This window comes from Prosopis cineraria, unplaced genomic scaffold (genome assembly GCF_029017545.1).
Source record: "Prosopis cineraria cultivar Desert tree isolate PC_DT_omini unplaced genomic scaffold, ASM2901754v1 PC1411, whole genome shotgun sequence".
Lineage (NCBI taxonomy): Eukaryota > Viridiplantae > Streptophyta > Magnoliopsida > Fabales > Fabaceae > Prosopis > Prosopis cineraria.
Window position 1 is genome coordinate 1 of NW_026556736.1, and position 27,842 is coordinate 27,842.

The 27,842-nt window shown below is 31.4% G+C and overlaps 1 protein-coding gene and 1 pseudogene across 1 annotated transcript; one reads left to right on the forward strand and one right to left on the reverse strand.

Moving 5' to 3' along the window:
• The first annotated feature begins 5,596 nt into the window (after positions 1-5,596).
• On the forward strand, positions 5,597-8,748 carry LOC129300060 (pollen receptor-like kinase 4). The gene is made up of 3 exons (XM_054938585.1): positions 5,597-6,426; positions 6,523-7,194; positions 7,805-8,748. Exons 1-3 carry the CDS (start codon positions 5,739-5,741, stop codon positions 8,437-8,439), a joined length of 1,995 nt encoding a protein of 664 aa, XP_054794560.1. The 5' UTR covers positions 5,597-5,738; the 3' UTR covers positions 8,440-8,748.
• Positions 8,749-16,249: 7,501 nt separating this feature from the next.
• On the reverse strand, positions 16,250-27,257 carry LOC129300061 (beta-amyrin synthase-like; annotated as a pseudogene).
• Between the last annotated feature and the right edge of the window lie 585 nt (positions 27,258-27,842).

Genomic DNA, 27,842 nt, shown 5'->3' on the forward strand with positions numbered 1-27,842 from the left:
ATCATCATCATCATCAAGGGCATAACAGTAATTTTAGAGGAGCTGAAGTAAAATAAAGGAAATCTCATTCTTTGCCCCTGATGGATCCGAACCTAGTACGTATGAGATAACACCAACATAATCTCCGCTAAGCCACCATTCCCTCTCCATGTATCTGCTCTAGAATAAATAAAAATACATTTAAAATCCCTTACTAGATATTTTATTCACTTAAACTCTTGGGTTATTATTACATGACATGTGGTGTGTGTGTGGGGTGCTAAGTCTTCATCTCTTCTTCCTCTTAAGTTTCTAGCCGTTGTGTGTGTGTGTGTGTATGGTAAGCTCAAATTTCTTTTTACTGGCCAATGCATTTGCTCTGTTTCACAATGTTGCTGCCATGTTGATTTTTAAGGAAATTGAGGTGTTGTTTGGTTTATGCTGGGTATTTTGATGCTGACCTGAATCTTGATTGTAGAATTAAATGTTTGAAGTGTTTGGGGGTTGGTTCATGATTGAGTTAATGATCAATGCTCTCAAGGTGTCTGTAAAAATGTTTGAGTGAAATATTTAGTGAATAAATATTGTTAAATTTTCATTTTTATATCTTGGAGGTATATGTATAAATATTGGCTTGAGCTATTGGTTGGAATCTTAAGATGTTAGCATAAGATAAATGATTAAATGATAGTGGTGGTAGTAGTGGTAGTGGTGGTGGTGATGGTGATGATACTTTATTAATTGTGAATAAAGCATAAGAAGAGTTAATGTGGCCTGTTATGATTGATGATTGAGGATGGGTTACAAGGAAGCATAAGGATACATTGAAATTTGTCAAATGGTATAATTGACTGAAGGATATTTGGAACATAATTGATTTTGGTATTTTCTTTAATGTTGTTTGGAAATTAAATTGTTATTATCTTGAGGAATATGGAGTTGCTTATAATTTACTTTGTATTATGTTTTTAAAGTATTTAGACATGGAATTTAGTGAAGGTAAGACTGTTTAATTTTCATATTAGGATCTAGAGGAATTATAAGTGAAACTTGAGGAAGTATGTCTTTACATATATAAGTTGTAAGGTTGGACTACTCATTAAAATCATGTAGCACCTAAAGGAAAATTGTTAAACTCTATGGTAATTGTGATTTTTGTTAAGTATGGGATAAAGTCTGTGTTTATGAAGTTAAATGTTGCCAAGTGTTGTTGTACTATTTGATAAAAGTTATTTAGAGGGTTCAGTGAGAGGTTAAGGGGTTAATAAGAAATTTAAAAAATTATTGAAGAGATTGAATGTACATTTTGCTTGCTTATTATAAGAAGGGAAATCATAATGACATAAGGATTGTTGGTTTATGTGCTAGATTATTAGTGACATCATTGAAGTAAGGAGAATTTGAGAGAGCCTAATGATAGGATTCTTGGAAACCCTCAAGTGTGTGTGGTAGCACTCCAATTGTGTAGTTATTAAAGATTTTTTTTTTCATAAATTCTCTTTTTTAAATCTTTACTATCAATTCTTCATAATTTATGAAATCTTCATTTCCTATCCTTTTTTTATCATAAATGATGTATGATTAAAAAGTTTTATTCTTTTTTATTTATTTATGTGTTTGATGCAAGCTTGGTAAAAGAGCTTTTGAATATGATATGTGATGGATTACTCATTTCATTCCAAACAATCCTATTATTTAATTCTATAAAACAACTAGAAATTTGAAATTATAGAACACCCCAAATCCTACACTATCAAGAATTTAAAAATATTGTGGAAAAAATAATCACAAAAATATTTAGGAAATTTATCTAGCCTTAGATTGTTTCAAATCATTGTCCAAGTATCATATATAGTAGAACCTACCTTTAAAAATCTCTTCCCGGATGACACCCCTGTTCGCGTTTGCAAAGCGCAACTCTTTCTTTACTACTAGTGATGAGCAGAGAAATGAAATGAATGTGGGGGAAGAAAAAAAATTCTTAATTTTTTGTTCTAAGCCTAATTTTCCTTCTATAGTACTCTTCTTCAGCACCTTCTTCTTCAATACCCAAAAAAATACCATAATATCTCTAAGACAGGAAGGATTTTAAGACTTAAAATTAAGATGTTTGATCAGATAGTCTCACCAGCTACCTAAAATAGAGAAGCTAGGATTTCATGATTGGTAAAGGAAGTGCATCCTGGTCTCATTCTTTTAACGCAATATGTGTTGTCTTGTGAATTAATGTTCCAGTGGCAACCAAGATGAAGAAGGCCAACGAAGAGAATCTTGTGGAGGAAAACCCTGGCAAAACCTTAGACCCCACTATTTCTCTCGCCGCCAGAATTAGAGCATGAGCACGAGAAGAAAATTCAAAACGAAAAACAAAAATTAAACTGCTTAAAAAATCGAGTAATCAAACACGAACTGATGAAACATGAAAGCATGTAGAATTTGGTTAATTTGATATGAACTTATAAAGAGAAGGTTGTTCATCTTGATTAGATCAAAACGGCCAAGAGGACAAAAAAGAAATATAAAGAGAGATTATGTAAACCAAGAAAAGGGAAACAATAGAGAGACCACAAAAAAAAAAAAAAAAAGAAAAAAATCGAGCTCTTCGGAAATGACTTGCATGTGCACTTTCATGTTCTCCTTATCAATCACCCCAGCATGAGGTCTTTCATGATCTTCATCATCTAACAAGAACTCTGTTTGATCTGAATCTAGGAATTCGATCACTCATTTGCAAATTGGGTCGTCAAATTCCAGGATTTCGGCTATGGACTCCATAACCGGCGTTCGCCTTATGCTCACGTCCTTCTCGCTCCGACAGCTCAACAAAGACACCCCGTTTCAAGATGAACCTTTTCATTTTCATTTCTCTGCCTTGTGTCTCCCACTGTCATACACAAAGGAGATGAAATAGAAGTTTGGACAAGTAACCTCAAAGTTCGGGACGAATGAAAAGCAACAGTTAGAAAGCAGCAACTTAACTTTTTCTCTAGCGAATGATCTTATCCTTGTTATGGAAAGATTTATATGAAGTTTTTATGTCATGCTATGAGTTATTAAATTCTTTATGTGAAGTTCTTCCACGATGCCATGATATGTTTATGTCATAAAGTTTTATGCTAGTTGTAAGTATGTTGTATATCATGCAATACTTGTTAGTTGTGTTCAATGTTTGAATGGATCATGTTATGTGGAATGGTTATGTTGCTATTGAGATATTATGTCTCACTCCCAATTACTAACCATATTAGGTGGAAAGCTAATAAGAACAAGAAGGAAGAAGAATTCAAAGTAAGTGGCACTAGATTACCAAGTTGGAGACTCATGTTTAAAATCACATGTAAATTCATGAGTTATGTAAATTCACATAAAAATAATGTTGATCTTTGAAATGGCTAGAGTGATCAAGTTTGAGTTAAGCTTTAGAAATTTCTCGCAGCCATTATTTAAGCATGTAAGTGTCAAACTGTTCTGATGCAGGATTTTCTGAATGTCCAATACTGTTTCATTAAAACGTTTACAGTAAATAGATTCTTGACTTTGATAATTTGTATGCATAATCTAGACATCCTAAGATTTCCAGAAATTTCAAAACCTAATCAATTGGAGCTCTATTTCTTGCTTTATTAATTTTCCAATTGAAGGGTCAGAATCAGTCTTGAAAACAGAGCAATTTAAGAGAATGTATTAACTGTATCAGTTGGCCCAATTAAAGTCTTGTTCCTTATTTTTATCATGTATAGGACTTGTCAAGATTTAAAATGAGATAAGAGTCAGATAAAAATAAATTTTATAGAATTAGTTATGAATTTTTAAAGTTAAGGAGCATAATAAGTTTCAGAAATAGAACAGTTTTGGAAAATGATTAAACTATACTTTTTGGAATGAAAAGGATTTAAAATGTATTTTTATCATGTAAAGGACTTCAAGAGATTTCAAGCTAAGTTTAGTTCATTGTCATACAAATTCTCTAGATTTAGTTATGATTCTTTTAAAATTCATAAACTTACCAAATGTGCAGTACGTAACCCGATAATTAATTCGTGAATTTTAATTCATGGGCTCTGATTCCCATTTTGCCTGAATCATATTGCTTTCCATTGCATGGTGAAGTGTTAAAAGTGAGAATGTAATAAATTCCAACGCAAAATGTAATGATTGGTTATGATTGGGACACGTGATGATTCTCATATATTTCAACATGTCCTCACAACGATGAACTTCCCACGTCTGCCTTTAGGTATATTTATTTTTTTACAATTTATTTGTCTTAGACTTCAAATTACAAACATTGACATTGATCTCATTTTTTATAAACTAAATACTATTTGGTAGATGCTGGTTATCCAACACCAAATGGATGTGTTGGATTGTATAGATGTAATTGCTATCATCTTTCTAATTTTGGGAGATCATCTTCATTTGCAAGCATTAATGAAGTCTTCAATTATTATTATTCAAATTTAAGGTACACATTAGAAGGAACTTTTGGAGTTTGGAATAATAGATTTGCAATTTTATGCTATATGCCTAGCTATGATTGTGATACACAAGTCCAAATTATTGGTGCAATAATGGCAATATATATAATTTCATTAGAAAGCAATCTGATTTTGATTATGAATTTATGCGTTGTGAAAATGAACATCACGTATAGCATGAGGATAATGAGCATGTTGGTGAATATTTATCTTTGCCTTCATTTACAGCATCTTCATTACATATGGCTCAACTTTGTGATGTCATTAGAGATTAAATTATTTATTATCTCCATGGCAATAAGTCATTGTCAACTTATGTTTAGTATTTAAGAATTATATTTGTCTCTTTTATTAAATTTATTTCAAGTTAGATACGTTGACGTATTTTTTTTATGTAGATTTATTTTATCAATATTACATTATTAAAATCTAGTGAAAACAATTATTACATTATAAAAATGGATGTTACTTATTGTAATTTACATATTTAAAATTGATTCTAAAAAGTTATTTAAATATCTTCAATTTTATCAAAATTAATTTTTGAAACACATTCTGGTAATCAATTTTTTCCAAATGAAATCCAAACACACCCTAAAGCTTTTGGCAAAAGGAATGAAATTAATGGTCTTTCTCAGTCGAAATTTAAAGGACACAATTAAGCAAAAAATTAATTAATATTATATTGAATATATATATATATATATATAATAAGCCCATTCCATGCTGTGTATATTCTAGTGATTGTACAGCCATAAACATATGAATTGATAATAAATTTCACGAACTTGAAATTATATCCTTGTTAAAGCTTTAATTTCTATACGATTTAACAGTAGTGAGTTGGGGAAGAAAATGAACAAGAATTGAAAGTCTAATAATAATGGGAAAAGGAATTAATGCTAATATTATTATTAGTGTATATATGAGCATCCAAGCCAAAAGGACAAGCCAAGGTTCAAGGTTGTCAAGAAAATAAGAGGTGGCCCTTGGAGATCTCCCTTACGCAGCTAAAGGAATATGAAAACCAACCGAACAAATGAAAAAAAGGTGGCAAAGGGAGGCCAAGTGGTTGAGGGAGGGTTGACACATGCACAACAACATCTCACAACAATTGATAACACTATTCTAATTAAGTCAATCCTAAAATCTAAAATTCACAACTCACAACGAAACCAAAATAAACCCGAAAAAACAAAACAAGAAGAAAAAGCACCACCACCACATGCTTCTCATCACCATTATCTGGGCCTTGGCTCTCTCGTCCCTTCCGATTTGCTAATGGGCGCGCACGCCGCTTTGCCTGTGCGCGTTCCGGCAGCAATTTACTCCGTTCTTGTTGTTGTTCTTTTACTCTCGTGGTCGTCTTCGTCGTTGTCCAGCTCCGATGCCGAAGCTCTCTTGAAGTTCAAAAGCTCTCTCAACAATGTCGTCGCTCTCAGTAACTGGGATCCCGGCGTCAACCCTAAGCCGCCCTGCACCGGCAATAACCCCAACTGGATCGGCATTTTCTGCATCAACGACACCGTTTGGGGCTTCCGTCTCGAGAACATGGGCCTCATGGGCACCATCGATGTTGAAGCTCTTGCTTCCATGCCACGTTTAAGGTCTATTAGCTTGATGAACAATACCTTCGTCGGTCCTTTGCCTGAAATTAAGCGCATCAAGAATTTGAAGTCAATTTACTTATCGTACAACCATTTCACCGGCGACATCCCCGACGACGCGTTTGAGGGTATGAATATGTTAAAGAAAGTTTATTTGGCAAATAACCAGTTCACCGGAAAAATCCCTTCCTCCCTTGGCGTCTTGCCTAACCTCCTCGCTGTCAGGCTTGACGGCAACAAGTTTCATGGTCGAATCCCTAATTTTCAAAATAGCACGTTGAAGCTTATCGACTTTTCTAACAACGCTTTGGATGGCCCCATTCCAGAGAATCTAACATCTTTCAGCGCCTTCGCCTTCTCTGGTATGTGTGTGTGTGTGTGTGTGTGTGTGTGTATAACAAATGGATTATTTAACGTTACGTTTTGATCAATTTTGAATCAAATACATGTAAATGCAGGGAACGTACATTTATGTGGACCTCCTCTGCAGAATCCTTGCGCTTCAATCCCCTACGCCACCATGGATTCTCCAACAAAGACAGCGATTCTCAAGATTCTACTAATTTTAATTCTGACATTACTGATCATAGTGGTGATCAGTTCGGCGATCGTGATAGCCCGCCTGAGGACGAGCCGGCGATATGCCGAGGATTCGGTCTCGGGGTTCCAAAGCCAACCTTCTCTGAAGTATGCTCCTCCTGCATTCACGAAAGCAAAAAGCATAGATCATCATGACAGTACGAAGCTTCTTGCTGGACAAAACAACACAAATTATCAGAACACAGCATCCATATCGAAGAAAGGGGAATCAGGGAAGCTGATATTTGTGAGGAATCGGGAGAAGAAGTTTGACCTGCAAGATTTGTTGAAAGCGTCGGCGGAAATTCTGGGAAGTGCTGCGTTTGGGTCATCGTATAAGGCAGTGATGAAAGACGATCAAGCTGTGGTGGTGAAGAGGTACAAGCAGATGAATAATGTGTCGAGAGATGAGTTCTTTGAGCACATGGCAAGACTAGGCGATCTATCTCATCCCAATCTTCTTCCTCTCGTTGCTTATTATTACAGGAAAGAAGAGAAGCTCTTGCTCTCTGACTTCGTTCCCAAGGGTTGCTTGGCCAGCCAGCTTCATGGTAATTATTACTAATTACTAAGCTCTAAATCTGTAGGTATATGTGTGGGGATAACCAGTTAATTTGCCATTATTTCGCCTATTATTTTGATAATCATGTATATTTTTATTTAAATCTCCGCAATTGAAATCTATGAATTATGCGATGTTTGTTTTTTTTTCGAATTTTTTTTATCATTTTATTATTTTTTATAACATATAAAATACTTTCTTCATTTTTTAAAGGAAAAAACAGAAATTCATAGATTTTAACTTCAGCGAAGTTAAATCCATAATATCTCAAGGGTTTACCAGTAAATAATATATATATATATATATATATTTTGCAGGTAGTCTAAACTTTGAGAGTTTAGTGATGTATCAGGTTTGGTTAATAAAATTACAGACTAATTAACAATAGAGGATTGTGTTTAGGAATTTATTGCAAATGTTAAATTAGTTATCATCTGTAGATAACTCAATAATCAGAAGAATTTTGGGTAATCTAACCCAACATTTATTGCTAATAATATAGAATGTGTGTGTGTACATGTGTGTAAAGTTTAACCAAATCAAACTAGTTATATAAATTTTAGACTTATGAATTAATCGTGTCGTTGATATGTGTACAGGAAATCATAATAATGAACGGCCAGGCCTTTGTTGGCCAACTCGGTTGAAAATTGTGAAAGGTGTAGCGAGAGGTTTATCATACCTATACAACGCATTGCCATGCCTCGTAGTGCCTCATGGTCATTTGAAATCTTCCAATATTCTATTGGACGAATCATACGAACCATTACTCACAGATTACGCTCTCATTCCAGTGATCAACCTAGATCATGCTCAACAGATCATGATGCCCTACAAATCCCCCGAGTACGCGCAACTCGGCCGGATCACGAAGAAGACCGACGTGTGGAGCTTCGGCATCATGATTCTGGAGATCTTAACTGGGAAATTCCCGGAGAACTATCTCACTAACAGGCATGACACCAGCTCCGATATCGCTAGTTGGGTTAACAGCATGGTCACCGAGAAGCGTACTGGCGAGGTTTTTGACGTTGAGATGGGAGGGGCAGAGAATAGCAAGAGCGAATTGCTCAAGCTTTTGAAAATTGGGCTGAGCTGTTGTGAGGAGAATGTGGAGAGAAGATTGGACATGAAGGAAGCTCTTGAGAAGATTGAAGAGTTGAAGGATGAGAATTATGATGGAGATTTTTCTTTGATTGTCACTAGCGAACGAGATGCTTTTCAAGCTATATGATTCACGTTGGACTTTGACTATTCGGATTTTCTGAGGTTAAGAATCTGAATCAAGATGGTGAAATTTAAAGGCAAAGTATCAGTACTATATATCTGTGTGTGTATATAGTATTGGTCTTTAATTTGCGTTTGTGTCTTCACCTTCTTTGTAACTTCGGAGTTTGTTCTCCGGTTGGACTTTTGCATGGAAGCAACTATGTACGTACAGAAATCTAAAGTGAATCCATGCCCCAAAAAACACAAAACTGAATATGTGATACCTCTAATTAACCTCGCTGCTATTTTTTGATTAATTAGTTTATTTTTCTGATCTGTGCAAATTTTGTTGTTTTGTAATTAGGCAACTCTGGTGATTTAATTTCTCTAACTATCTTCTTGTTGTAATCACTTCGCATAGAACTAGTTGGGTTTAAAGTTCTCTAACTTGTCTGATCTCGTTTGACTTGTCTTCCACCGTGGGAAAAACAGCTCTCGGTGAATTATATAAAAGAAAACAAAATCTTTTTCTATGCAATTTATAAGATAAACAATAATTAGCGAATAGAAATTTTTTTAACGCAATAGATATTATCCAAATAAAATTTTAGATGCAAAATTCAAAATTTTTTGGAAATTGTTATGAAATGTGCGGCGAAGAAATAAAGATCAAGGGATGAGAGAATTTCCTTAGATTATTATACTTTACAATGCAAATAACATGTCCTATTGATCTTATATCAAAGGTTACGCTCATGATTGAGCATAGGTTTAATGGAATAATGACGGTGAGAGTTTCATGGTTAATGATAAAGAGGTGAGGAAAAGATGAACATCTATACCTTTGATATTCATAACACTATCCATTGATTGCCCATTATATAACAATATGCGTCATTAAAAACATCAATAAGGAAACACCTTGTGGTGTAATATAGGATTTAATTTAGGATATTAGTTAGGGTTATCTGTTAGGTATTTTAAATAAAGATATTCATCCATTAAAATCATGATTTATGATTTATTTTATTATTATCTTATATATTAGTATCTTTAAGATTAGGTTTATATTTAGAATTTGATATTTGAGTTTAAATTATTAGCATTATCATTATTATTATTATTTTATTTTAGGGATCTATAAATAGAATTTGAAGTTTTCATTTGTATCTAGTTTTGAGTATTAAATAATAAGAGTTCTTATTTTCCCAACCTCCTCCTTTTCTTTCTGTCTTTCTTTTTCTTTTTCTCTTTCCCTATTCCTCTTCTTGTTTTACATCACCTTGTGGGATAAAAACCCTGCAAAAGAAAAGAGTATAACATTACTAAGGAAACCCAACAGGACAAAACCTTAATTAAGAAAAAAATGGTGTAGCATGTAGTTACTTATTGAGATGACAAAACACTTTTAAATTAGTGTGTACTTCACGATATATTAATTTCTCAAATGTGACTATTGTCAATATTTTTCAGGAAGATCTTACTTATGGTTGAATCATGTTAGATGCATTGTTATCATATAATTTTTGAAAATATAGTTCTCTAACATATTTTTAAGATATACGCTCTCTCAAAATATCATATTTCTGTTTCAATTTCTATTAATTCACTCGGAACCTAAGCTTGCTAACAAAAATATAACAAATTATAATATAAGAAGATATGTAAATATTTATAAATATATGATACTTCAAGATCAATCAATTCAGTATATTCTCGCAGACAAAATAAACATGTTATAATGATTTTATAACCGGTGGGTATTAAATACTCAATCAACTTGAATGAAAAAATTGGTATCAAAATTTTATTCTCAATTTTTTTTATCAAAACCTATCATTTTCAATATATATATATATATATATATATTATTTTAATTCATACAAGCTTAAGAACTCTCTCATACGCACATGCATGCTAAATAATTTTTTTCAGGAATTGTTGTCATTTTAACTCCTCCAAGAATTATTATATAAATTTTAGTATTTAGTGAGTCATATGCATAGCTAATAATAATAATATTAAATAGACGAATAATATTGTCAATTTATTATACTGGTAAACTAATGATATATTATAAAAATCCACCATCTAATAACATACTTGTTCATAATCACCTTTAGACATTTGTGAAAAATCTTATTTTCACATAAATGTTCGTTTATCCAATAACTTTACACTTCAAGTGTTTGAATTACAAGTCCATGATTTTCATATATTAAGAATGAATGTAATTCTACTGCCATTGTGTCCTTTCCATTGCTTTTTACCAGAGCCGATAAGTTAGGCAAAATTCCTAAAAGATTGTCAACGAAGTAGCAATACCCTCACTTGTTCTCATTAGTATGTTATTTCATTGGTTATTCAAATTTTGAGGGCAAAATTCCTAAAATAAGGAGAAAGTTAGAACATCCAAAAATTGTAATCCCAAATTATTAAATTAAGAAAGGGTAAATTATTAATTTGGCAAATAAGTTAAGTTAAGAGTGATTAAAGATGACTAATGGGTTCATTGAATTTGTTGATAGCCTAGGAATTAAGCATGGGGGTGTATTGGGCCACTTGGGCCCAATTGGAAGAGTTAAAATTCAAATTTGGACTTCTGTACCATCAGGCGTAATGGAACATGCGAAATATAATATAATTAGATTCATGTTTGAGCTGGAGAAAGGAAAGAGGAGTGGAGAGAATGAGGGCACACGATCTCAAGGTTGCTAGGGTTCATCATATATGGCTATTGGATATAACTGGTAATATAGGTTGAGCCCACAAGTTCAACCAACCAACCCACAAAAAAGTGTGAATTGGATTAAAAAAAAGGGCTCAATTCTATGTGATGCGGTCTTGGTTAGCTTCACATAACTTGAACATGTAATAAGTTAACTTGTGAGTTGGTGGGTTAGCTTGCTTATTATTTTTTTTAAAAGAAGGCAAAAATTGCATAATTGTTCTCAATTTTCAAACATGTCAAAATTTAAAAATTGAACCAACCAAAGCAGTTTTGGATAATTAATTTCTAAAATTTTAAAATTTTTTTAATATTAAATTGGGTCATAAGATTAAATTTATATTATCCAGATTGATAATGAAATAACTTTATTAATGTATCATAATTTTTATTTTTAAAAATATTTTTTATAATGGCCATATGTTTGATTAGAAGAAATCTTCATTAAAAAAAGGTTCAATTTTTAGATTGATATTTTGACAGTTTTTTCAAAAACTATTTTGATGATAAGTTTTATAATAAAAGTTGTCCGATATCGTTTCATATAACGTACGTACACATATTCATTAGTTCTGAAAATAAATACAAAAGCTTATTTTTTAAGACTTATCGATAGAGAGAGAGAGAGAGAGATATATATATATATATATAAAATAACGAACAAAAAAATGCATACGCGCGCGCGCATATAATTTACTTTTCATAACTTCAGTGACATTATGTTTCTTGTTGTGTGCATGACAACTGACAAGAATTATAAGCTGATCAATCACGTTGTTCATAGTATACATAAGAAAAAATTTTACATTTTATATTAATATTTATACAAATAAGAATATTTTCTTCGAATTTCTTACTAATTTGTATGGTCGTTATCTTCAACTAGATTCATTTAATTTTTTTTAATGGATTGCTCAAAGACTTTGCACCTTCTAGAGTGGTCCTATGTAAAGAATCAACATGAGTTTCCTTTGTCTTTAATATTTTAAATTGATCGATATTTATGATTTATATGTTTGGTATAATTTTCAATTTGTATTTTTTTAATAATTTAGAAGAATTTTTATTGTTATTTGGATAATTAATTTTTAGGGAGAAAATATGATTTTTTTACCACAAAAAAACAATAAAAAAGTGAATTTATAATTTTTATAATTAAATATATATATAAAATATTTTTTATTTGTAGGTTAGCTTGCTGAACCACCAACCCATTGCAGGTTGGTAGAAATACAACCCGCACAAGATACGGGTTATGTCAACTCACCCCACCAAACCCGCAACTAACTCTACTATTGGAGATTATTTGTGTAACATCTCAAAATTTAATCTTATAATTTATAAATTAATTGAGGATAAATTAGTAAATTATAGTATTAATTGAGTTAATTAATTATTTTTTTTCAAATCGCTAATAGACTCATTAGAATGTTGGGCAACCTTAAGATAAGTCTATGATGGTTATTGCACCAAGCAGGCCGAAGTGAAGAACCCAAACCCATGTATAGGGTTTTTGTGCCATCCTTCATGACCAATGCATAGTGCGCTGTGGTGAATGGGCAATTTTGGAATTAAAACACAAGAGCTCCAATAAAAAAAAAATCAAAAGGAAAAGTTGGAGTTCGACAAGAGAGTTAAAGGGCTCTGCTAAGGCACACAAGAATCATCTATAAGGTATTTATTTGGAGTTCAAATTGCATGGGTAAGCTTCATATCTTCTTTCTCTCCTATTCAATGTGATTTGTTACTAGGTTTTGAGATGGTGGAAGATGATTTTAGTTTCTTAGGGTGTTATAATCAAACCCATTAACTTAAATGAAGTCTTTGGAAATTAAATTAAGTTTCTATACTTCAGGTTAGTGATTTTGTAGAGTTTTATGGTTGGGCTTAATGGTTTGGATGAACCCTAGCTTGTAAATGGATGTTTGAGAGTAATGTGAACTATTAATTAATGTTGTTTAACCTTGTGGGAGTTAAATGGAGCTAATGAAAAGTCATTAAGGTTTTGGTTATGCCAAAGATGGGAGTTGTACATTTAAGATAGCTAATTAGAGTGAAAAAGTGTATGTTTTAGAATTGGAAATTGGCAAAGTAGTCTTTAATAAGTAGATTGTTGTTGCTTGGGAACTCATTGAGTAAGAGGAGGCTCTAGGAGTTGTTAAATCTAAAGGTAACTCTTTTTATTAACAAAAAAATTGAGGTAACTAGATGAACTAAACTTGCCACATGTTTGCTCGGATTGTTTGTGATTGTTAATTGCTATTTTGATTATATATATATATATAGAAAATTACGTTTTGCCTTATAAAATTATGTGAAGTGGGAAATGGTTTTAGAAAGAGTTATATATTTGCAAAAACATTTCCAAGCATAATTATGTTAAAGGTTGATCATGATTGTGTTGTGGTATGAAATGAATATGTAAGCGTAAAGATAATGCATATTGACATTCTAGGGTGATATATCAAGTCCAAATGGTACCCAATGATACCAAGCACTAAAAAAAAAAAAATCAATTTTCCATCTCTAGTCGATACAAATTTTGTCCCTAAATTGGTTAGCAACAGAATAATTTTTTGGTTAAAACACCGTCCTTAGTTCATTAGTGATGCAATTGGAAATTCTGTCACTAATTAGGGAATTATTCCGTTGTCCCTAATTTGAAGGATAGCCTATTCTTGTTTAGCGATGGAAATCTAATCTCATCGCTAATCCATTACAAAATAGTCATGGATTAGCTACAAAAAATCTGTCACAAATTTTAGTTTCAAAATTTCCATGGCAATTATGTCACTAATTTTTTTAATTTCATATATATTTTTTATTCACAATTTGGTTGCAAATCCATCACTAATTTTTTATTTTTTTATGCTAAAGTATACTTTTAATCATCTAACTTTATATAAAGTTTTAATTTAGTTTTTAATTTTGTAAAGTATTTTTTTAATCTTTTAACCCTAATATTGTTACTTTCAAATGATTTTTTTTTCCATCATTATTATTTTAAAAAAAAATTAAACTTAAGATATCAACATCTAAAAATATTTTGTCAATATTTAAAAGTTCAATATAAAAATTTATTAAAATAAAACTAGCAGTGTTAGAGTTAAATAAAAAAAACACTTTATAAAATTAAGGAACTAAAATGAAATGTTGTATAAAGTTAAATGACTAAAAGTATAGTTTAGCTCTTATTTTATTTATAGATAGCATTTTAAATATACCTTAATATTCTATTCTATTAAAAATCATCTAAAATAAACAATTCAAATTTACTAAATTTACATTGAAAATGTCACTATATTAACCCTAATATGTGCAGGAATAATTAATTACACCATCATACAATGCTGAAAGCAAAACATCAGTAAGGAAACAACAGATTAGCAACAGAATTTCCCGTCACAAAATTACCATAATAATGTTTATAACATATAATAAAATGAATCACTCCTAAAACAAACTACTATCTAACAATATGGGAATAATACAACTTTTTTTTGGAGCCTCCTCTACTGTTGCTTGCATAATAATACTATTCTGGGAAGGTCAAGATGCATAATACTCAAGTATCAGTAGCAACCTTTGGTCTTCCTTGCCCTGCACCAGTTTGAAGTTGAAGTCAATATTATCTATAAAGTAAATTAGTAACAACGCCAACCAAACACCACAATTTAGTATCTCAATAACTTTATAATTAGTAACAAACTAAGCCAAACTTTCTTGTTCATCACAATAAGCTTTCCAGTATAGTTACTATTGATAATACTTCATCCTGAGAGACATACTTTTAAAGGTGAAGGAAACAAAGAAAATTGAAATGATTTATTTATTACCCCCTTTTTGATGCTTATTAACTGTCAAGCTTGCTTATAAATAAATTAGATTATGTGGTTACTGAAATATTATTTTCACCCTTGTGGTTACTATTTCACAAGCGAATGGATTAGCAAGGACAAAGGGGAAGGTACTCAGGGTAAGGAGTGATATTCCTTACTATAAAGCCCTTGTATATATATATTTTTTAATGTGTAGTATGAATATTGTGCACATATTGCAAACTAGGACAATACCAATGTTTTGGGATGCACTTGCATGTTTGGGATTGTGATGTGTTGTATTTTGACCTAGAATGAGTGATTTGATATTCAATAGTTGTATGAGGCCAAAATATCAGTGCTAGTGTGTCTTTAATGTTAATGGACTTGTTTGGATGATAAATGGCCAAATGAGACTTAACTAAAATGAATTTGTGAAATTGTGCCCCTTATTCTCGAATTGAGAGTTGAATGGCCAAATTTTGTCTGATATGAATGATTGACATTACCAAAAAGAAAAACAAAATTTGGAAGTTGAGATGTTACAAGGGATATTAGAGAAATACATATTAAAGGCTCATAGCCCTATCCCTTTAATCCAGGGATGGTGTTGGGTTCTCTCTCTCAGGCACACTCATGCTTCTTCAGTTATAAACATGACTAACCAGGTAACAAAGGTTTTTGTTAAATATATATGAATGTTAGTTATAATCTTAATTAATACTGTAAAACTAAATCATAAATTAAAATAGCGCCAGAAGCGAGATGGCGCAATTTCGTTTTTAGAAAGTGTCCTCAAAATCTTAGTGAGCAACTGGTGTAATAGCAATCCCGTGATGGCCTTGAATTCTTTATTTCTGTAAGCAGGTGGTTCATCATAGTTATTCATGCACCAAAAAAAAAAAAAATGTACGCACCCCACGAATGCTTTTCATGTGTGTGTGTGTCCTTACCCAAGATTTTGGCTTGTGCACCTAGGAACACCCAAAGATTTTAATTATATGGATATGCAATTGTTGTTACAAAGACATTGCGATATAATGCTTTCGAGATAAACAAGCAATCTAAGCTTGTGAGTGCTTTCAAGATGGAGTCTCTGAGGTTCATGAAATTCAACGATTATGTTTATTAAAATGTATGTATGACATAAATGAGATACACCTTAGAGTTCAACTTCATAAGTTTCAAAGGCACTAACTTTAGAGTATCTGACGAACACCCATATCAGGAGAACTTGTGCTTGCACTTCATTTCATAATTTCACATCACACACACACACACATTATGATTTATTGAACTTTGGAGTGCAAGCTGGTAACCCGCCTGCGATATTCAGCTAGAGCCCAAAGTGGATAAATATTCCTGTACATTGGATAATGTTGCATGCAATTCTTCAGGAATACCCCAGTAAGTTCCTGAAAATTAAATTATGTCTCAAGCAGTCAATTTCACCACTCATTCATTGTTAAAATTAAAGCGTGAAAACGTAAAAATATCCCGAAACTTTTTGTCTGGAGCGTCCAATACATTCTCAAGTCAACAAACATGCAAAAGTACCTAATAACTCTGTTTTTGTTTTTTGTTTTTTTTTTGTTTTTGCTCATACCTAATAACTCTTTAATAATGGCATCCTTCCTTGAAGCATTAAAATGGCTTAATATCCGTTAATGCGGACCCTTGATGTCAGGTTTTTTTAGTTTTTGACCAACAGACCCTTGAGGTTAATGAGCAAAAATATCTAGAAAGTTTTTTTTCCAAGTAGCTTCTGGTGATATCCTTAAATTAACAATAGTCCATGCTAGTTTTGCACTTGAAAAAAAAGTTTTTTAATACTTCTGCACCTTAAGTTCATTTTCTTTTCTTTTTTTTTTTAACGTCAATGTTAATGGGCGTTGGACAATTTAATTATAGCATGGGAAAGGATGCCCTTACTAAAAAGAATTTATAGGTATTCATGCATCATTATTGACTTAAAAATATTGAATGCTCCTCACAAAAAAGCTCTTAGATATTTTTGCCTTTTAACCCTAATTAAATTAAATTAAGTGTAATAATGTAATATTCCAAATGGATAAGTCAAATGTACGCACTTGTTGTGGCCAATCTCCATTCTCCAATTGAGCATGGATCAGGACTCTTGCTCCACGATGAAGAGGTGTTGGATCTCTCTCAGCCTCCAATTAACAAAATTTTATTTTAGCTTTGTTTTGTGGGGTAAATATGATCATAAATGAGTGCATATTGCAATTCACATTAAATATTTGAATCAAATTAATTACCTGTCCAGCATGCATTAAACCCATCATAACCCATGTTGTATGTACCACATTTGACCTGTTGCCTTCAAGTGGGATATATTTCTGCATGTTTATAAAAGTCACATAATTATAAAAAGCATAATATAAGGAAATTCAGTGCACCAACTTATATATATTAATGCTAAACTTAACTTGTTTATTTATAGTTATTACATAAAATATGAAAAATGAATCCATTAATAGATCAATTATCTATCAATACATACATAAAAACTAGTTGAAGTTACACTGAGGCTTTACATAAAAAATGAGTCCAGCAATCAATACATATACAAATTAAGCTATTAGAAGCTAAGAGCATGTTTGGTTCCTGTTTTTTAAGAATAATTTTTTATTTTTAAAATAAAAAATTTAAAAAAACTTATTTGAACAAATAAAAAATGTTACATTTATTGTTTTTAAAAGAAAAAAATCTTAAACTTGTTTTCATTTTAATTCATTTTTTTGTTGTCCAAATACATCATACTTGATTATTGAAAACTACAGTCAGTATTAAAGCTACTATTATTAACTGTCAACAACTATCATTATCGGCCAATTTTTTAATTCTAAAACTATTTTTAAAGTATCACAATCAAACATGCATTTTTTTGTTGTTTTGAAAAATAATTTTAAAAACTACATTACAAAACAATTTTAAAAAATAAAAAATGAAGACACAACCAAACGTACCCTAAGTCACACTATTTATAGACATATGAACAGTGGATATGTCATAGTACATGATTATATCTACATATTGATAAATTCATACATAGTGATTTACCTTTTTAGGACATGAAAGATAACTCTCTCCCCAACCACCATCATCAAGTTGTGAAGTGAGAAGAAAATTCACAGCTTTGCGAATGGCAACACAATCATTGTAAGTCTTACCAGAAGCAGCAAGGCCACTTAATGCAAACCAAGTGCCATAAGTGAAGCAAATGCCCCAACTCCTATACCATCCACCATCCTTTGTTTGTGTTTCTTCAAAGAATTTCACAGCTTTCTCTATGAAACTCTCAATCTCTTTCTTCCTATGTCCTGGATATAGCTTTGTGAACAACTCTAAAGCTTGAATTGCTGATCCTGTGCATTCTACATATTCATGTTCTACTACGAGGTCTTGCAAAAATTCTGTCGAATTTAGCACCTGATGACCATAATTAATCCAAATGTTTAGTCTTAATCTCTTCTATTTTAATTTGATCCACTCAGATGATATTAATATGATAGCGTTCTTACGTACTTCCAACCAATCATGAGCTTTGATTGGCTCCCATGCCGCTAAACTGCCCCTTTTACTCTGCAAATATGCGAATTTGAGAGTTATAAATCTCTAGTTTGAATGTAAAATCTAATTAACATATTAAATAAGGATATAGTGTATGTGATAAAGAAACTAAACATGATATAAGTTAAAATTGAATACTTAAGCTAGCTAGTCAACCTATCGTCTTCTTCTCTATACCCTTTTAGAGTTATGCAGCTTTTGGTAGGGAAACATATGCTAAGTTAGGGTTAGAGAGGGGACCTAACCTATTTAATAATCCTTACTGGATTCACTGACTACAGGCTCTAGTAAGGTTAATGGCCAACACTTTAATCGTTAACTTGGCTCAATAAATTGTGTTTTAGACCGATTAACTATGTGTGTGTGTGTGTGATGATTACATAACATATTTGGCTTTAATATCTCAGGGACTACTTGTTAACCTGTTTCAACAAAGCAATAAAATAATTAATGTGAACCCAACACATAAATTTCAAATATTGAATCATGAGAAAATTTCTTTGATAGAACCTTTGTTTTATTATAATTAATAAACCATAATTATAATATGAAATTACTCACCTGAAGTGACAACAAGAGGTTGATGGAATCATAGAGCCTTTCAGGTTCCATCTTTTCACTCACAATCTCTGGTGGTAGCATTGATAAAAGAAGACAACACTGAAATAATCCAATATATATATATATATATTAAAAGGAAACATATTTAGGTGAAGACGAACAATAAAATTAATTAACTTATTTAATTAAGTAAAATAGGTTATTCACTTTCAAGCCTTCTGCGGTACAATCTGAAACTTGCCATCCATGATCTTGATTAGAGAAGGTCCATGACCCTTTGGAAATGTGATGATACATACTTTTGAAATTGCCAGAAGGATTGTCCTTAACCTGATGAGATCATCGTCATCAGTTCCATAGTTAGTACTAAAAGACTCAGTCACCCAAAATTTCAAATATTCATATGTTTGTTAGTTAATTGGTAATAACAAATTGACCTGAGATTTCTTGATAAAGTCATGTCCTTTGCAAGTGTAGGAGCAATTTTGTCAACTAGGTTTGTGGCAAGTAAAGCTTGGACAGCAAAGCCAGCATCCCATTCTTGGCTTCCAAAACTCTAAGCAATGGTAATTTATGGCATATATTAATTATTAAATCCAAAATATTTTTTGCATTAATAATTAAATTAGAGTAGTTTCTAAATTAAGAAAAATGAAGAGAATTATTAGGAACTCAAAACTCTAGAAATGTTGTTCATGGGATAAGATAAATCAACATATTAATAAAAAATAATATACAATTAATTTGTTCTCGATTAATAATTAGTTCATGAATGCATAGAAGATCATGATTTATTTTTTTTAATTATTATGCTCTTTACTGGTTTACCTGCATGGTAATTCCATCTTCGGACACCCAGATGTAATCAAGAACCCTCGCAAGATGCTTCTTAAAAGCATCTCCATTTGGATCTTCAACCCAACAAGCTAGCATACGTAGAGACTAGGGCAAATGTAAGGGGAAGATTAAAAATTCATTAGAACTATTCTCAAACCAAAATTAATTATCAAATTTCTATAATTGGGTCATCATTGAACAGCCAGATACTAAGTTAGGGTCAAACATAACTTAGCAATACATTTTGACCTGTGAATACCTTGATAAAATATATAGTACCTTTTCTATGCATCCAATAGTTATGTAGCGACTATTTTCATCTTCATAGTGAATATGCTTCATTGTTACTTAAAGAGCTTCCTCCCTAACCAACTTATTGAAGGGCCATCTGGTAAGAAGTGGCTCGATGAATATATATAAACTATCCCAGATCAAATCTTGTATCAAGGGATGAGGATAGTAAAGATCTTCCTGTAATGATATATTCAACTACAATATATTATAATTGTTCCTTGGGATAAATCAACTGGTGTTTATATACATATATGGCAATATATTAGAGACAAAATTAAAAGACTCACCTTTGCACAAAGGTGACGAGCTTTGTTCCAATTAATTTCATTATAAAGATCAACATAGAGTTCTTGTTTGAGTTGAAGAATAAGCAGTGTGATCGGACCCACAAATCTTTTCCCATACAAATAAGACATAGGCATGTGAACCAAGGAGCAATAACACCACATTTTAGTTGCATTGCGATATAGTGGAAGAGAAATAATGGAGGATTATTAGATATACATGGCAATGGCAATAGACAGTGTTACAAGAAAGTGATCATGCAATATCTAATATGCGTAGCAAGAGTTTTTAATTTTTTTTATCACTTTCTGCATCCTTTTAATTTTTTTATTTAATTTCGATTTGATTCTTAATTTATTCTAAGTCTTAATTTTATCTCTTAATTTTAGTTTGTCCAAATTTCTTTCTAACATAATTTATCATTTTTAAATTATATTATTTTTAAACAATTCGATTGAATGTTAGAGAGGGGAAAACATTTGAGTGACATTTGAAATTTAAGGGTAGGGGTCAAATTAAATTAAAATTAAGATAATATAGAACTAGTATTAATTATAGTTTTTTTAATATTAATCCACTTAAGGCTTGTCAAAAAATACTTTAAACTATCATAGATGGACATGCCAATTGTCACCCACTTATATGGTTAATTATGACTAATCCTATGATCATTCGTTTCATGATACATCTAATATTTCCATACTATATTTTTGTTTTTCTTTTTACCCTTAAATCTCAACTTTTTTATTTTTATCTGGGGGATTATACTTTTTTTTTTTAAGTTTTAGAGGTTCAAGTCGCAACTTCATTTTATTCTTCTTTTCATCTCTCTGTATTTTTTCTTGAGTCCCAAATCGCTAGGGTCTTGACAATACCATATCAGAGTTTTTTAATAAAGATTTGTCACTTATACCAAAATACTTAAGTTACTTTAATTCAGACTTTTCATCGTTGCATTGAATTACCTGGATGCATTGGAAGAAATGATGGAAAGAGCCAAAACTCTGGTGGCATTGGATTTGTTCCAGACCACTCAAACAACCCAAGTATCTTCAACAACGTACATATTAACAATGAGACATAAGAAATTAAATTAAGGGAGTTAATTAAGTATCCTATACATGAATGTGAGTGTATACATATTTCAAGATGCAATATTCACAAGTTGCAAGTAAAATGGCTTGCTCTCTCAAAGTATGCGCGACCACAGTGAAGGTAGGGTGTGCATGATGTGTATGACATTAAACATATATGCAAATAAGGTATGAATAATCATTGTGTGTGTAACTATTCTCTATACGTCATTATATTTTGAATACTTTAAGGTAGCTTCAGATTGGTGAATTAAAATCCCAAATTTAGAATTCATTTATATTTAAAATCTTTTATTTGAATAGTTTATAGCAGTTGACATTTCTAATAGCTAGTGGTATTGGGGATTTGGAATTACAAAAAAAAAAGATTATAATAAAATATAGATTTGGATTTGGATCCATATATTTTTATGAACCAAATGAGAAAATTTTCCTCTACTCTAAACTAAAACATATTCATAAAACCATAATTAATCTCATATTCATGGAGTATCATGATTCTTCTTGGAAAAAGAGAGGAGGTAAATTTAAATATTTTTTTATATACTACTACTTTATCATTGTAATTTTTTATAAAAAAGTAAATTTTTTTAAAAATTATTCTCTATCCTTCCAATTTATAAGATATTTTTTAATGTAATTTGTTATCCCCAAAATAAAAGACATTTTGACAAAAATATAATTTCATTATGATAATTATTAAAATATTATCCCTCACTGTTTCACTTTTAAATAAATTTCTTTTCCTCTCCCTTATTAATGAAGTGTATTTTTGAAAGTTTATGAAAAAATTAATACAATATAAATTGCATTTAATACACTTTATTGGTATGTTAATTTATTAAAAAAATATATTATAAGTTGGAATGGTGGGAGTGTTATCTAAAAATAATAGTAGAATGAATACATATATATTAAAAAAAATTAAAATAAGAAAGTAAAATATATCTTATTTAATGATGTAGAATGAATGCAACTACTTACTGAAAGCCAAGTTTTTCCCCATGAGGGTATGTAGGTGACACCATCATGATTAAGAATCCATTTCGTGCTCTAAGACAAGCATTGTCTTCACCTCCATCAGGTCCTTCTCCGGGCATTCTCATCATATATAACTCAGCACAGTACAAAACATGGTGCTGTGTCCTTCTATGTGTAGTCCCCACCCTCCATCTTCATTCTTTAACATTCATGCACTTGTAAAACATTAGTTCACTTAAAACTTTAAATTATAATGTATCAATGAAAGTGGGTTATAATTTAAGGTTTGGGTTGGATAGAGGAAAGATGGGAAGGAAATAAGGAGGAGAATTTCTAAAATAATAATTTTTATTATTTTTTGGATTTTCCTTCCTAATTTTATTTTCCATATTTTCTCTCTATCCAAACAAAAGGCAAATGTATGAACCTGGTGATAGTGGAGGTATCGAAGGATCTCTTTTCTATGCTCTTCCAGAAACACATCATTAAGATGGCCGGTAATATACGTACAAAAAACCTACACCATTTTCAGAAATTTCAAATCACTTAATAATTATTTAATATAAAAACCAATAAAATTTATAGCCTGTGACCTAAATTTGAAATTATATTATTTTCTTATAATCATATAAGTCCTTTTAGAATTTTTTTTCAATTTATATGTATTTTTAGAAGTCTAAAGCAACATTTATTAACATTTTTTTCTTTTTATTACTCATAAATATCTTTTTATTGGAGATAACCCTATTTGAGACACGATTGGGTACTAAACATAAGTAATTCTCCTAGCAGGGAGTCAAACCTTGTTTGCTATGTTGTGATTATTAACATTTTTCTATTACACCCTTAATTATGATCAATAATGTGGAAATATTTAAATGTATTAAATTATGGAAAATTAAAATTTAATTTGTTGGTAATGCAGTTAATATTTTGATGTATTAATTGCATTTCTTAATTTATGTCACTAGTACAAATTGTTTAATTTACATGAGACTTTCTACATTGATTAGAAGGCAAATGATGTAGAAAGTCCAGATGATAATAGTATTTTCATAATATTTGCAGTTGATTATTCACTTTCTACATTGGGTAGGATGAAACCAATGTAGAAACTATACTGTTTACGTTAGTTATAATAGGAACCAATGTAGAAAGTGCTTCTATCTTCAAAATATTAAAAAAGTGAACTTTCTACATGGAGTGCATATGATATTAATGGGTATTCCTTTTATTCAAAGTCCTTGGATGAAAAGAGTATGGTGGAAAATAATAAGGTTAGAATAGTTGCTAAAGCTATGCACTTCTCTAGCTTGAAGGATAAGAACCTAAACTAGTAACAGGACTTATTTTTGGATTATTGAAGAGATTTGGAAGGTTGACTATACAATAAAGTTCCTATTTTCAAATGCAAATGTGTTGATATCAATGGCATTTAGAAGGATAACTAAGTTAGGATTTATATTAGCTAATCTTAAAAAACTAACTTATGGGGATGAGTCATTTATTATAATAGACCAAGATAAACAAGTCTCTATTTTATGAATCTGGCAAATAAAAATTGGTCAATAGTTTTCTAAGAAAAAATGGTGATTGATGGTGATGATAAGAATGAATCAAACTTTGATATTTTTTAAATCCCTACCTTTTCATCAAGGCTACCCATTTTGAATGAAGTAGATGACAAACATGCCACAAGAAGTGATCACCATGAAGGGATATGGAAGAATATTCCTATATGAATTTATTTTGTTTTTAAATTGAAATGTAGTTTGTTTTTAAATTGAACTATGTTTTTGGAATTTTATTTATTTGATGAATTGATTGTTCATATTAAATTTTTCTAATTATCTTTGATAATTTTTAATTATTTAATTTATGTAAATTAATAGGAACATGAAGAACTAGAGTGGACATGGTAACGACACTCAGAGCACCCCTAGTGAGGAGCAAAGTTAGAACTAGGCAAGTCAGAGCTAGTTAGAAAGGAGGGGTAGACATAACACATGACTAAGACGTCTGACTTGAGTAGGAGTGCTGAACTCAAATTATCAATCCAATTCGACCGGAGATGGAATCCAGTTGGGAAACACAAGGTGTTATTTTACATCAGTGATGTAAAATGTAATACTTTTTATATTGGTTAAGGCAACAATCAATGCAAAAGGCTTCACTTTTACATCGGTAATGGTATTCACCCAATGTTGAAAAGGAACACTTTTTTTTTTTGCTACGTTTTTTACATCAGTTATAGACTTGATGTAGAAATTACTTATTTCCTATATCAACATCACCTGTGAAATCGATCTAAAAAGTGATTTTAACCAATATAAAAGGCCTTTTTCTATTCTTGTGTGTGTTAAAATAACATATTTTTAAATGGAGGAAGTAGAATTTTGCATGTGAGGCCTACTTACCTCATACTTATATGTCTATGTCTTGATATAATATATAGTACTTAGCGACACAATAGAAAGATAGAAACAAAACAATATGCAGTGTGATCACTTTTGGAAATTTATATCTGATAGAGTCAACAATAAGAATTGAGTTAGACAGACTAATCCTTTTAGGTCCAGCATATTTTTTAAGGAAAAAGTTTGGTAAAAATAGAGAATTTTGGTATAAAAAATGCTTTCAAGCCCTAACCTTATAAGCCCTCCAGGGGGCCCGGGCTTGCCCTTAATCTGTTATAATTTTAAAACTTTATTTATATAATTTAGTTAAAGGTTGAATTAATATTACAATAATAACACAATTTGTTAAATATTTATTTTAAGTAACGAAGATGAAGTTGGTGAGGTTGTTGAAATGGCACCACTTCCTCTCCAAACGGACTTTTTTTAACTAGTCTAATGCTTTTTTAACTCATCACAAGTATCCCCTTATTGGAAGCAATGATGTTAAAGATATTAAAGGGTCTAATGTTTTACTTTTGAATGAAGATTGATGATAATAAGGATAAAAGAATATTTATATTTTGGATGATAGACAATATGAACTTGTATGGTTTATATAATTATATTCTAGGGTGTGCATAATGTTAATTATTTCAAAGCTTATTATAATCTTGAATATATTTGATTAGCTACTTTGAAATTTATATATAAAATAGTATAAATAGACCTTTTAATTTTTAAAAAATATGTTATGTGGGGTTTCAAGCTCAATCCTAAGCCTATCAGTAATGAACAAGCTTGAAAAAAGTGCTGATTTTAAGATAAGAGAGTTTATAGGCTTGAATCTTTAAAAGTCTAACTTATAAGGATTGGACTTATAAGGGCTGGGTCAGCTCTTATTGCTTAATTGCATGATGCGTGCTTACCAGAGGTTGCATGAAATAGAGACATCCGGAATTTAGAGCAGGCCAGTGACCATCTTTAGACTGTAAAGCAGATAGATAATGTGATGCCCTTCTCACAGTGTTGCCAACTTTTTCTCATTTATTTCCGTTCCTTTATTTCCTCCCCATTCTCTATCTTCACACTTGGTATTGTTTGTTTGAAATTCTTCTCCCTCAAAAACTATTAAAAAAATCAACATAATAGTTAGCCTTACACACTCACACCACAAAAAGGAATTAATGCATGTCTCGCGTTCGGAGGTGATCGAAACTAACTAAAAAGGTTAAAAATCATTTTTCCCCCCTAAACATATTTTTTTTAAGAATGCTGGGCGTTTTGTGCCGAAGGATGGAGCAAATTTCTCTTAAATAATTTTTTTCAAGAGCACAATCACTCTTTTGCTAAAGACTTGTCATCTTCTCTGTCATCTATTGACAAGAAATAGTTGTGGAGCCTGCACGCATTGGCAACAAGAAATAATAACCCATTTTGAACATTTGACATAGGTCAAAGGGACTAAAATGTAGTGGCGATGGCAAAACTAGGTCTAGTGATAAATGGCAATAATATGGGCTTGCTATTATTATACACAAGCCTCACAACTATTTCATGTTAACAAATAACAGAGAAGATTGTGGGTCTTTTATGGAAGGATGATTTTGCTACTATAAAAGATTGTTTAGGGGTAATATTACACTCCACCTTTTAGTATAAGATACCCACCACTCTTAAAAAAGTTTAGAGAAAAATGATATTTAAATCTTTAACTTAAAACCAAAATATATAATCAAATATGCAACTATATGGACATGGTTTCAGGTTTCCACATTCTTCACATACAACAATATACCATGAGCTAATAATTTAATGAAACGAGAAATATGAACTCATGAAAAGAGAATGGTAGTAGTGAAGGTGAGAACCAACAACTTAAGTTGGTCCTATGAAGCGTTTTATGTCGCTTAAAAGGGGAGAAATCTGTGTGTGTGATTTTGTTGTGTGTGTGTGTGTGTGAAAGTGTTGTATTACACTTGAAATGCGAATGTATGTGGGATCCCTTCTCTCTAAAGAAAGGTTAGATAGGATATTAATAAAAAAACAGGAGACCTGAAAACGCCATAGAAGGTCCCCCACAGGCTTGAGGTTGAAGCGATTATTGAAGAAGTGTTGACGAGCAGCTCAACCTCAGCACGCTCTTCAGGAGAGCCTTCATGAGCATGAAACTCCCATATTTGCCTTCCTGTGAAGTTGTTGGTGCTGAATATGTACGGATCATTCCCTCTCTCCCCGATCTTCGGCCTCCACATTTTTTTTCTAAATCTCTATATGTGTATATCTACAATATCAAAGCAATCAGTTCATAAGCGCCAGGCACTCACTCATATATATTTATTATACACAATACACACGCACGCAAATATATATATATATATTGAATCATGTCATTAATTGTTACTATAACAGGTAGTAGATATTTAATTATGGTTGCAGGGGGGTGCACCGTGATGTTTCAACAAAATCATGCATGATTGCGTGTCTTGTTGATGAAATGGCTTGCAAATCTTCAAAGGAGGGTTGGTTCTTTTTGATTGCGTGTCTTGCCTTTTTAGTCTATTGTTTTTTTTTTTTTCCTGGAGGTTGTACTTAGGCTTTACTTGCCCCTCTTTTATGAGTAAATCATCTCTTGATTTGAGGTCAAGTAGTATCATAGACTTTGAATTTATTGTGCAAATTGTTCCATCAACTTTTGAAAATGGTGCAATATGACCTTGCTGTTAACAAAGTAACTTTGACCATTAGTTAATCAAAAATTGACAGGAAAAAATCTCAAAAATTACGTAAAAGGATCAAAAATTTATAAAAGAGGGTAAAAATTTACAAACAAGGACCAC

Coding starts and splice junctions, on each gene's coding strand:
- LOC129300060 (XM_054938585.1), top strand. CDS start 5,739: ATGGGCGCGCACGCCGCTTTGCCTGTGCGCGTTCCGGCAGCAATTTAC. Junction 6,427..6,522: donor CAGCGCCTTCGCCTTCTCTG/GTATGTGTGTGT, acceptor ATGTAAATGCAG/GGAACGTACATTTATGTGGA. Junction 7,195..7,804: donor CTTGGCCAGCCAGCTTCATG/GTAATTATTACT, acceptor ATATGTGTACAG/GAAATCATAATAATGAACGG.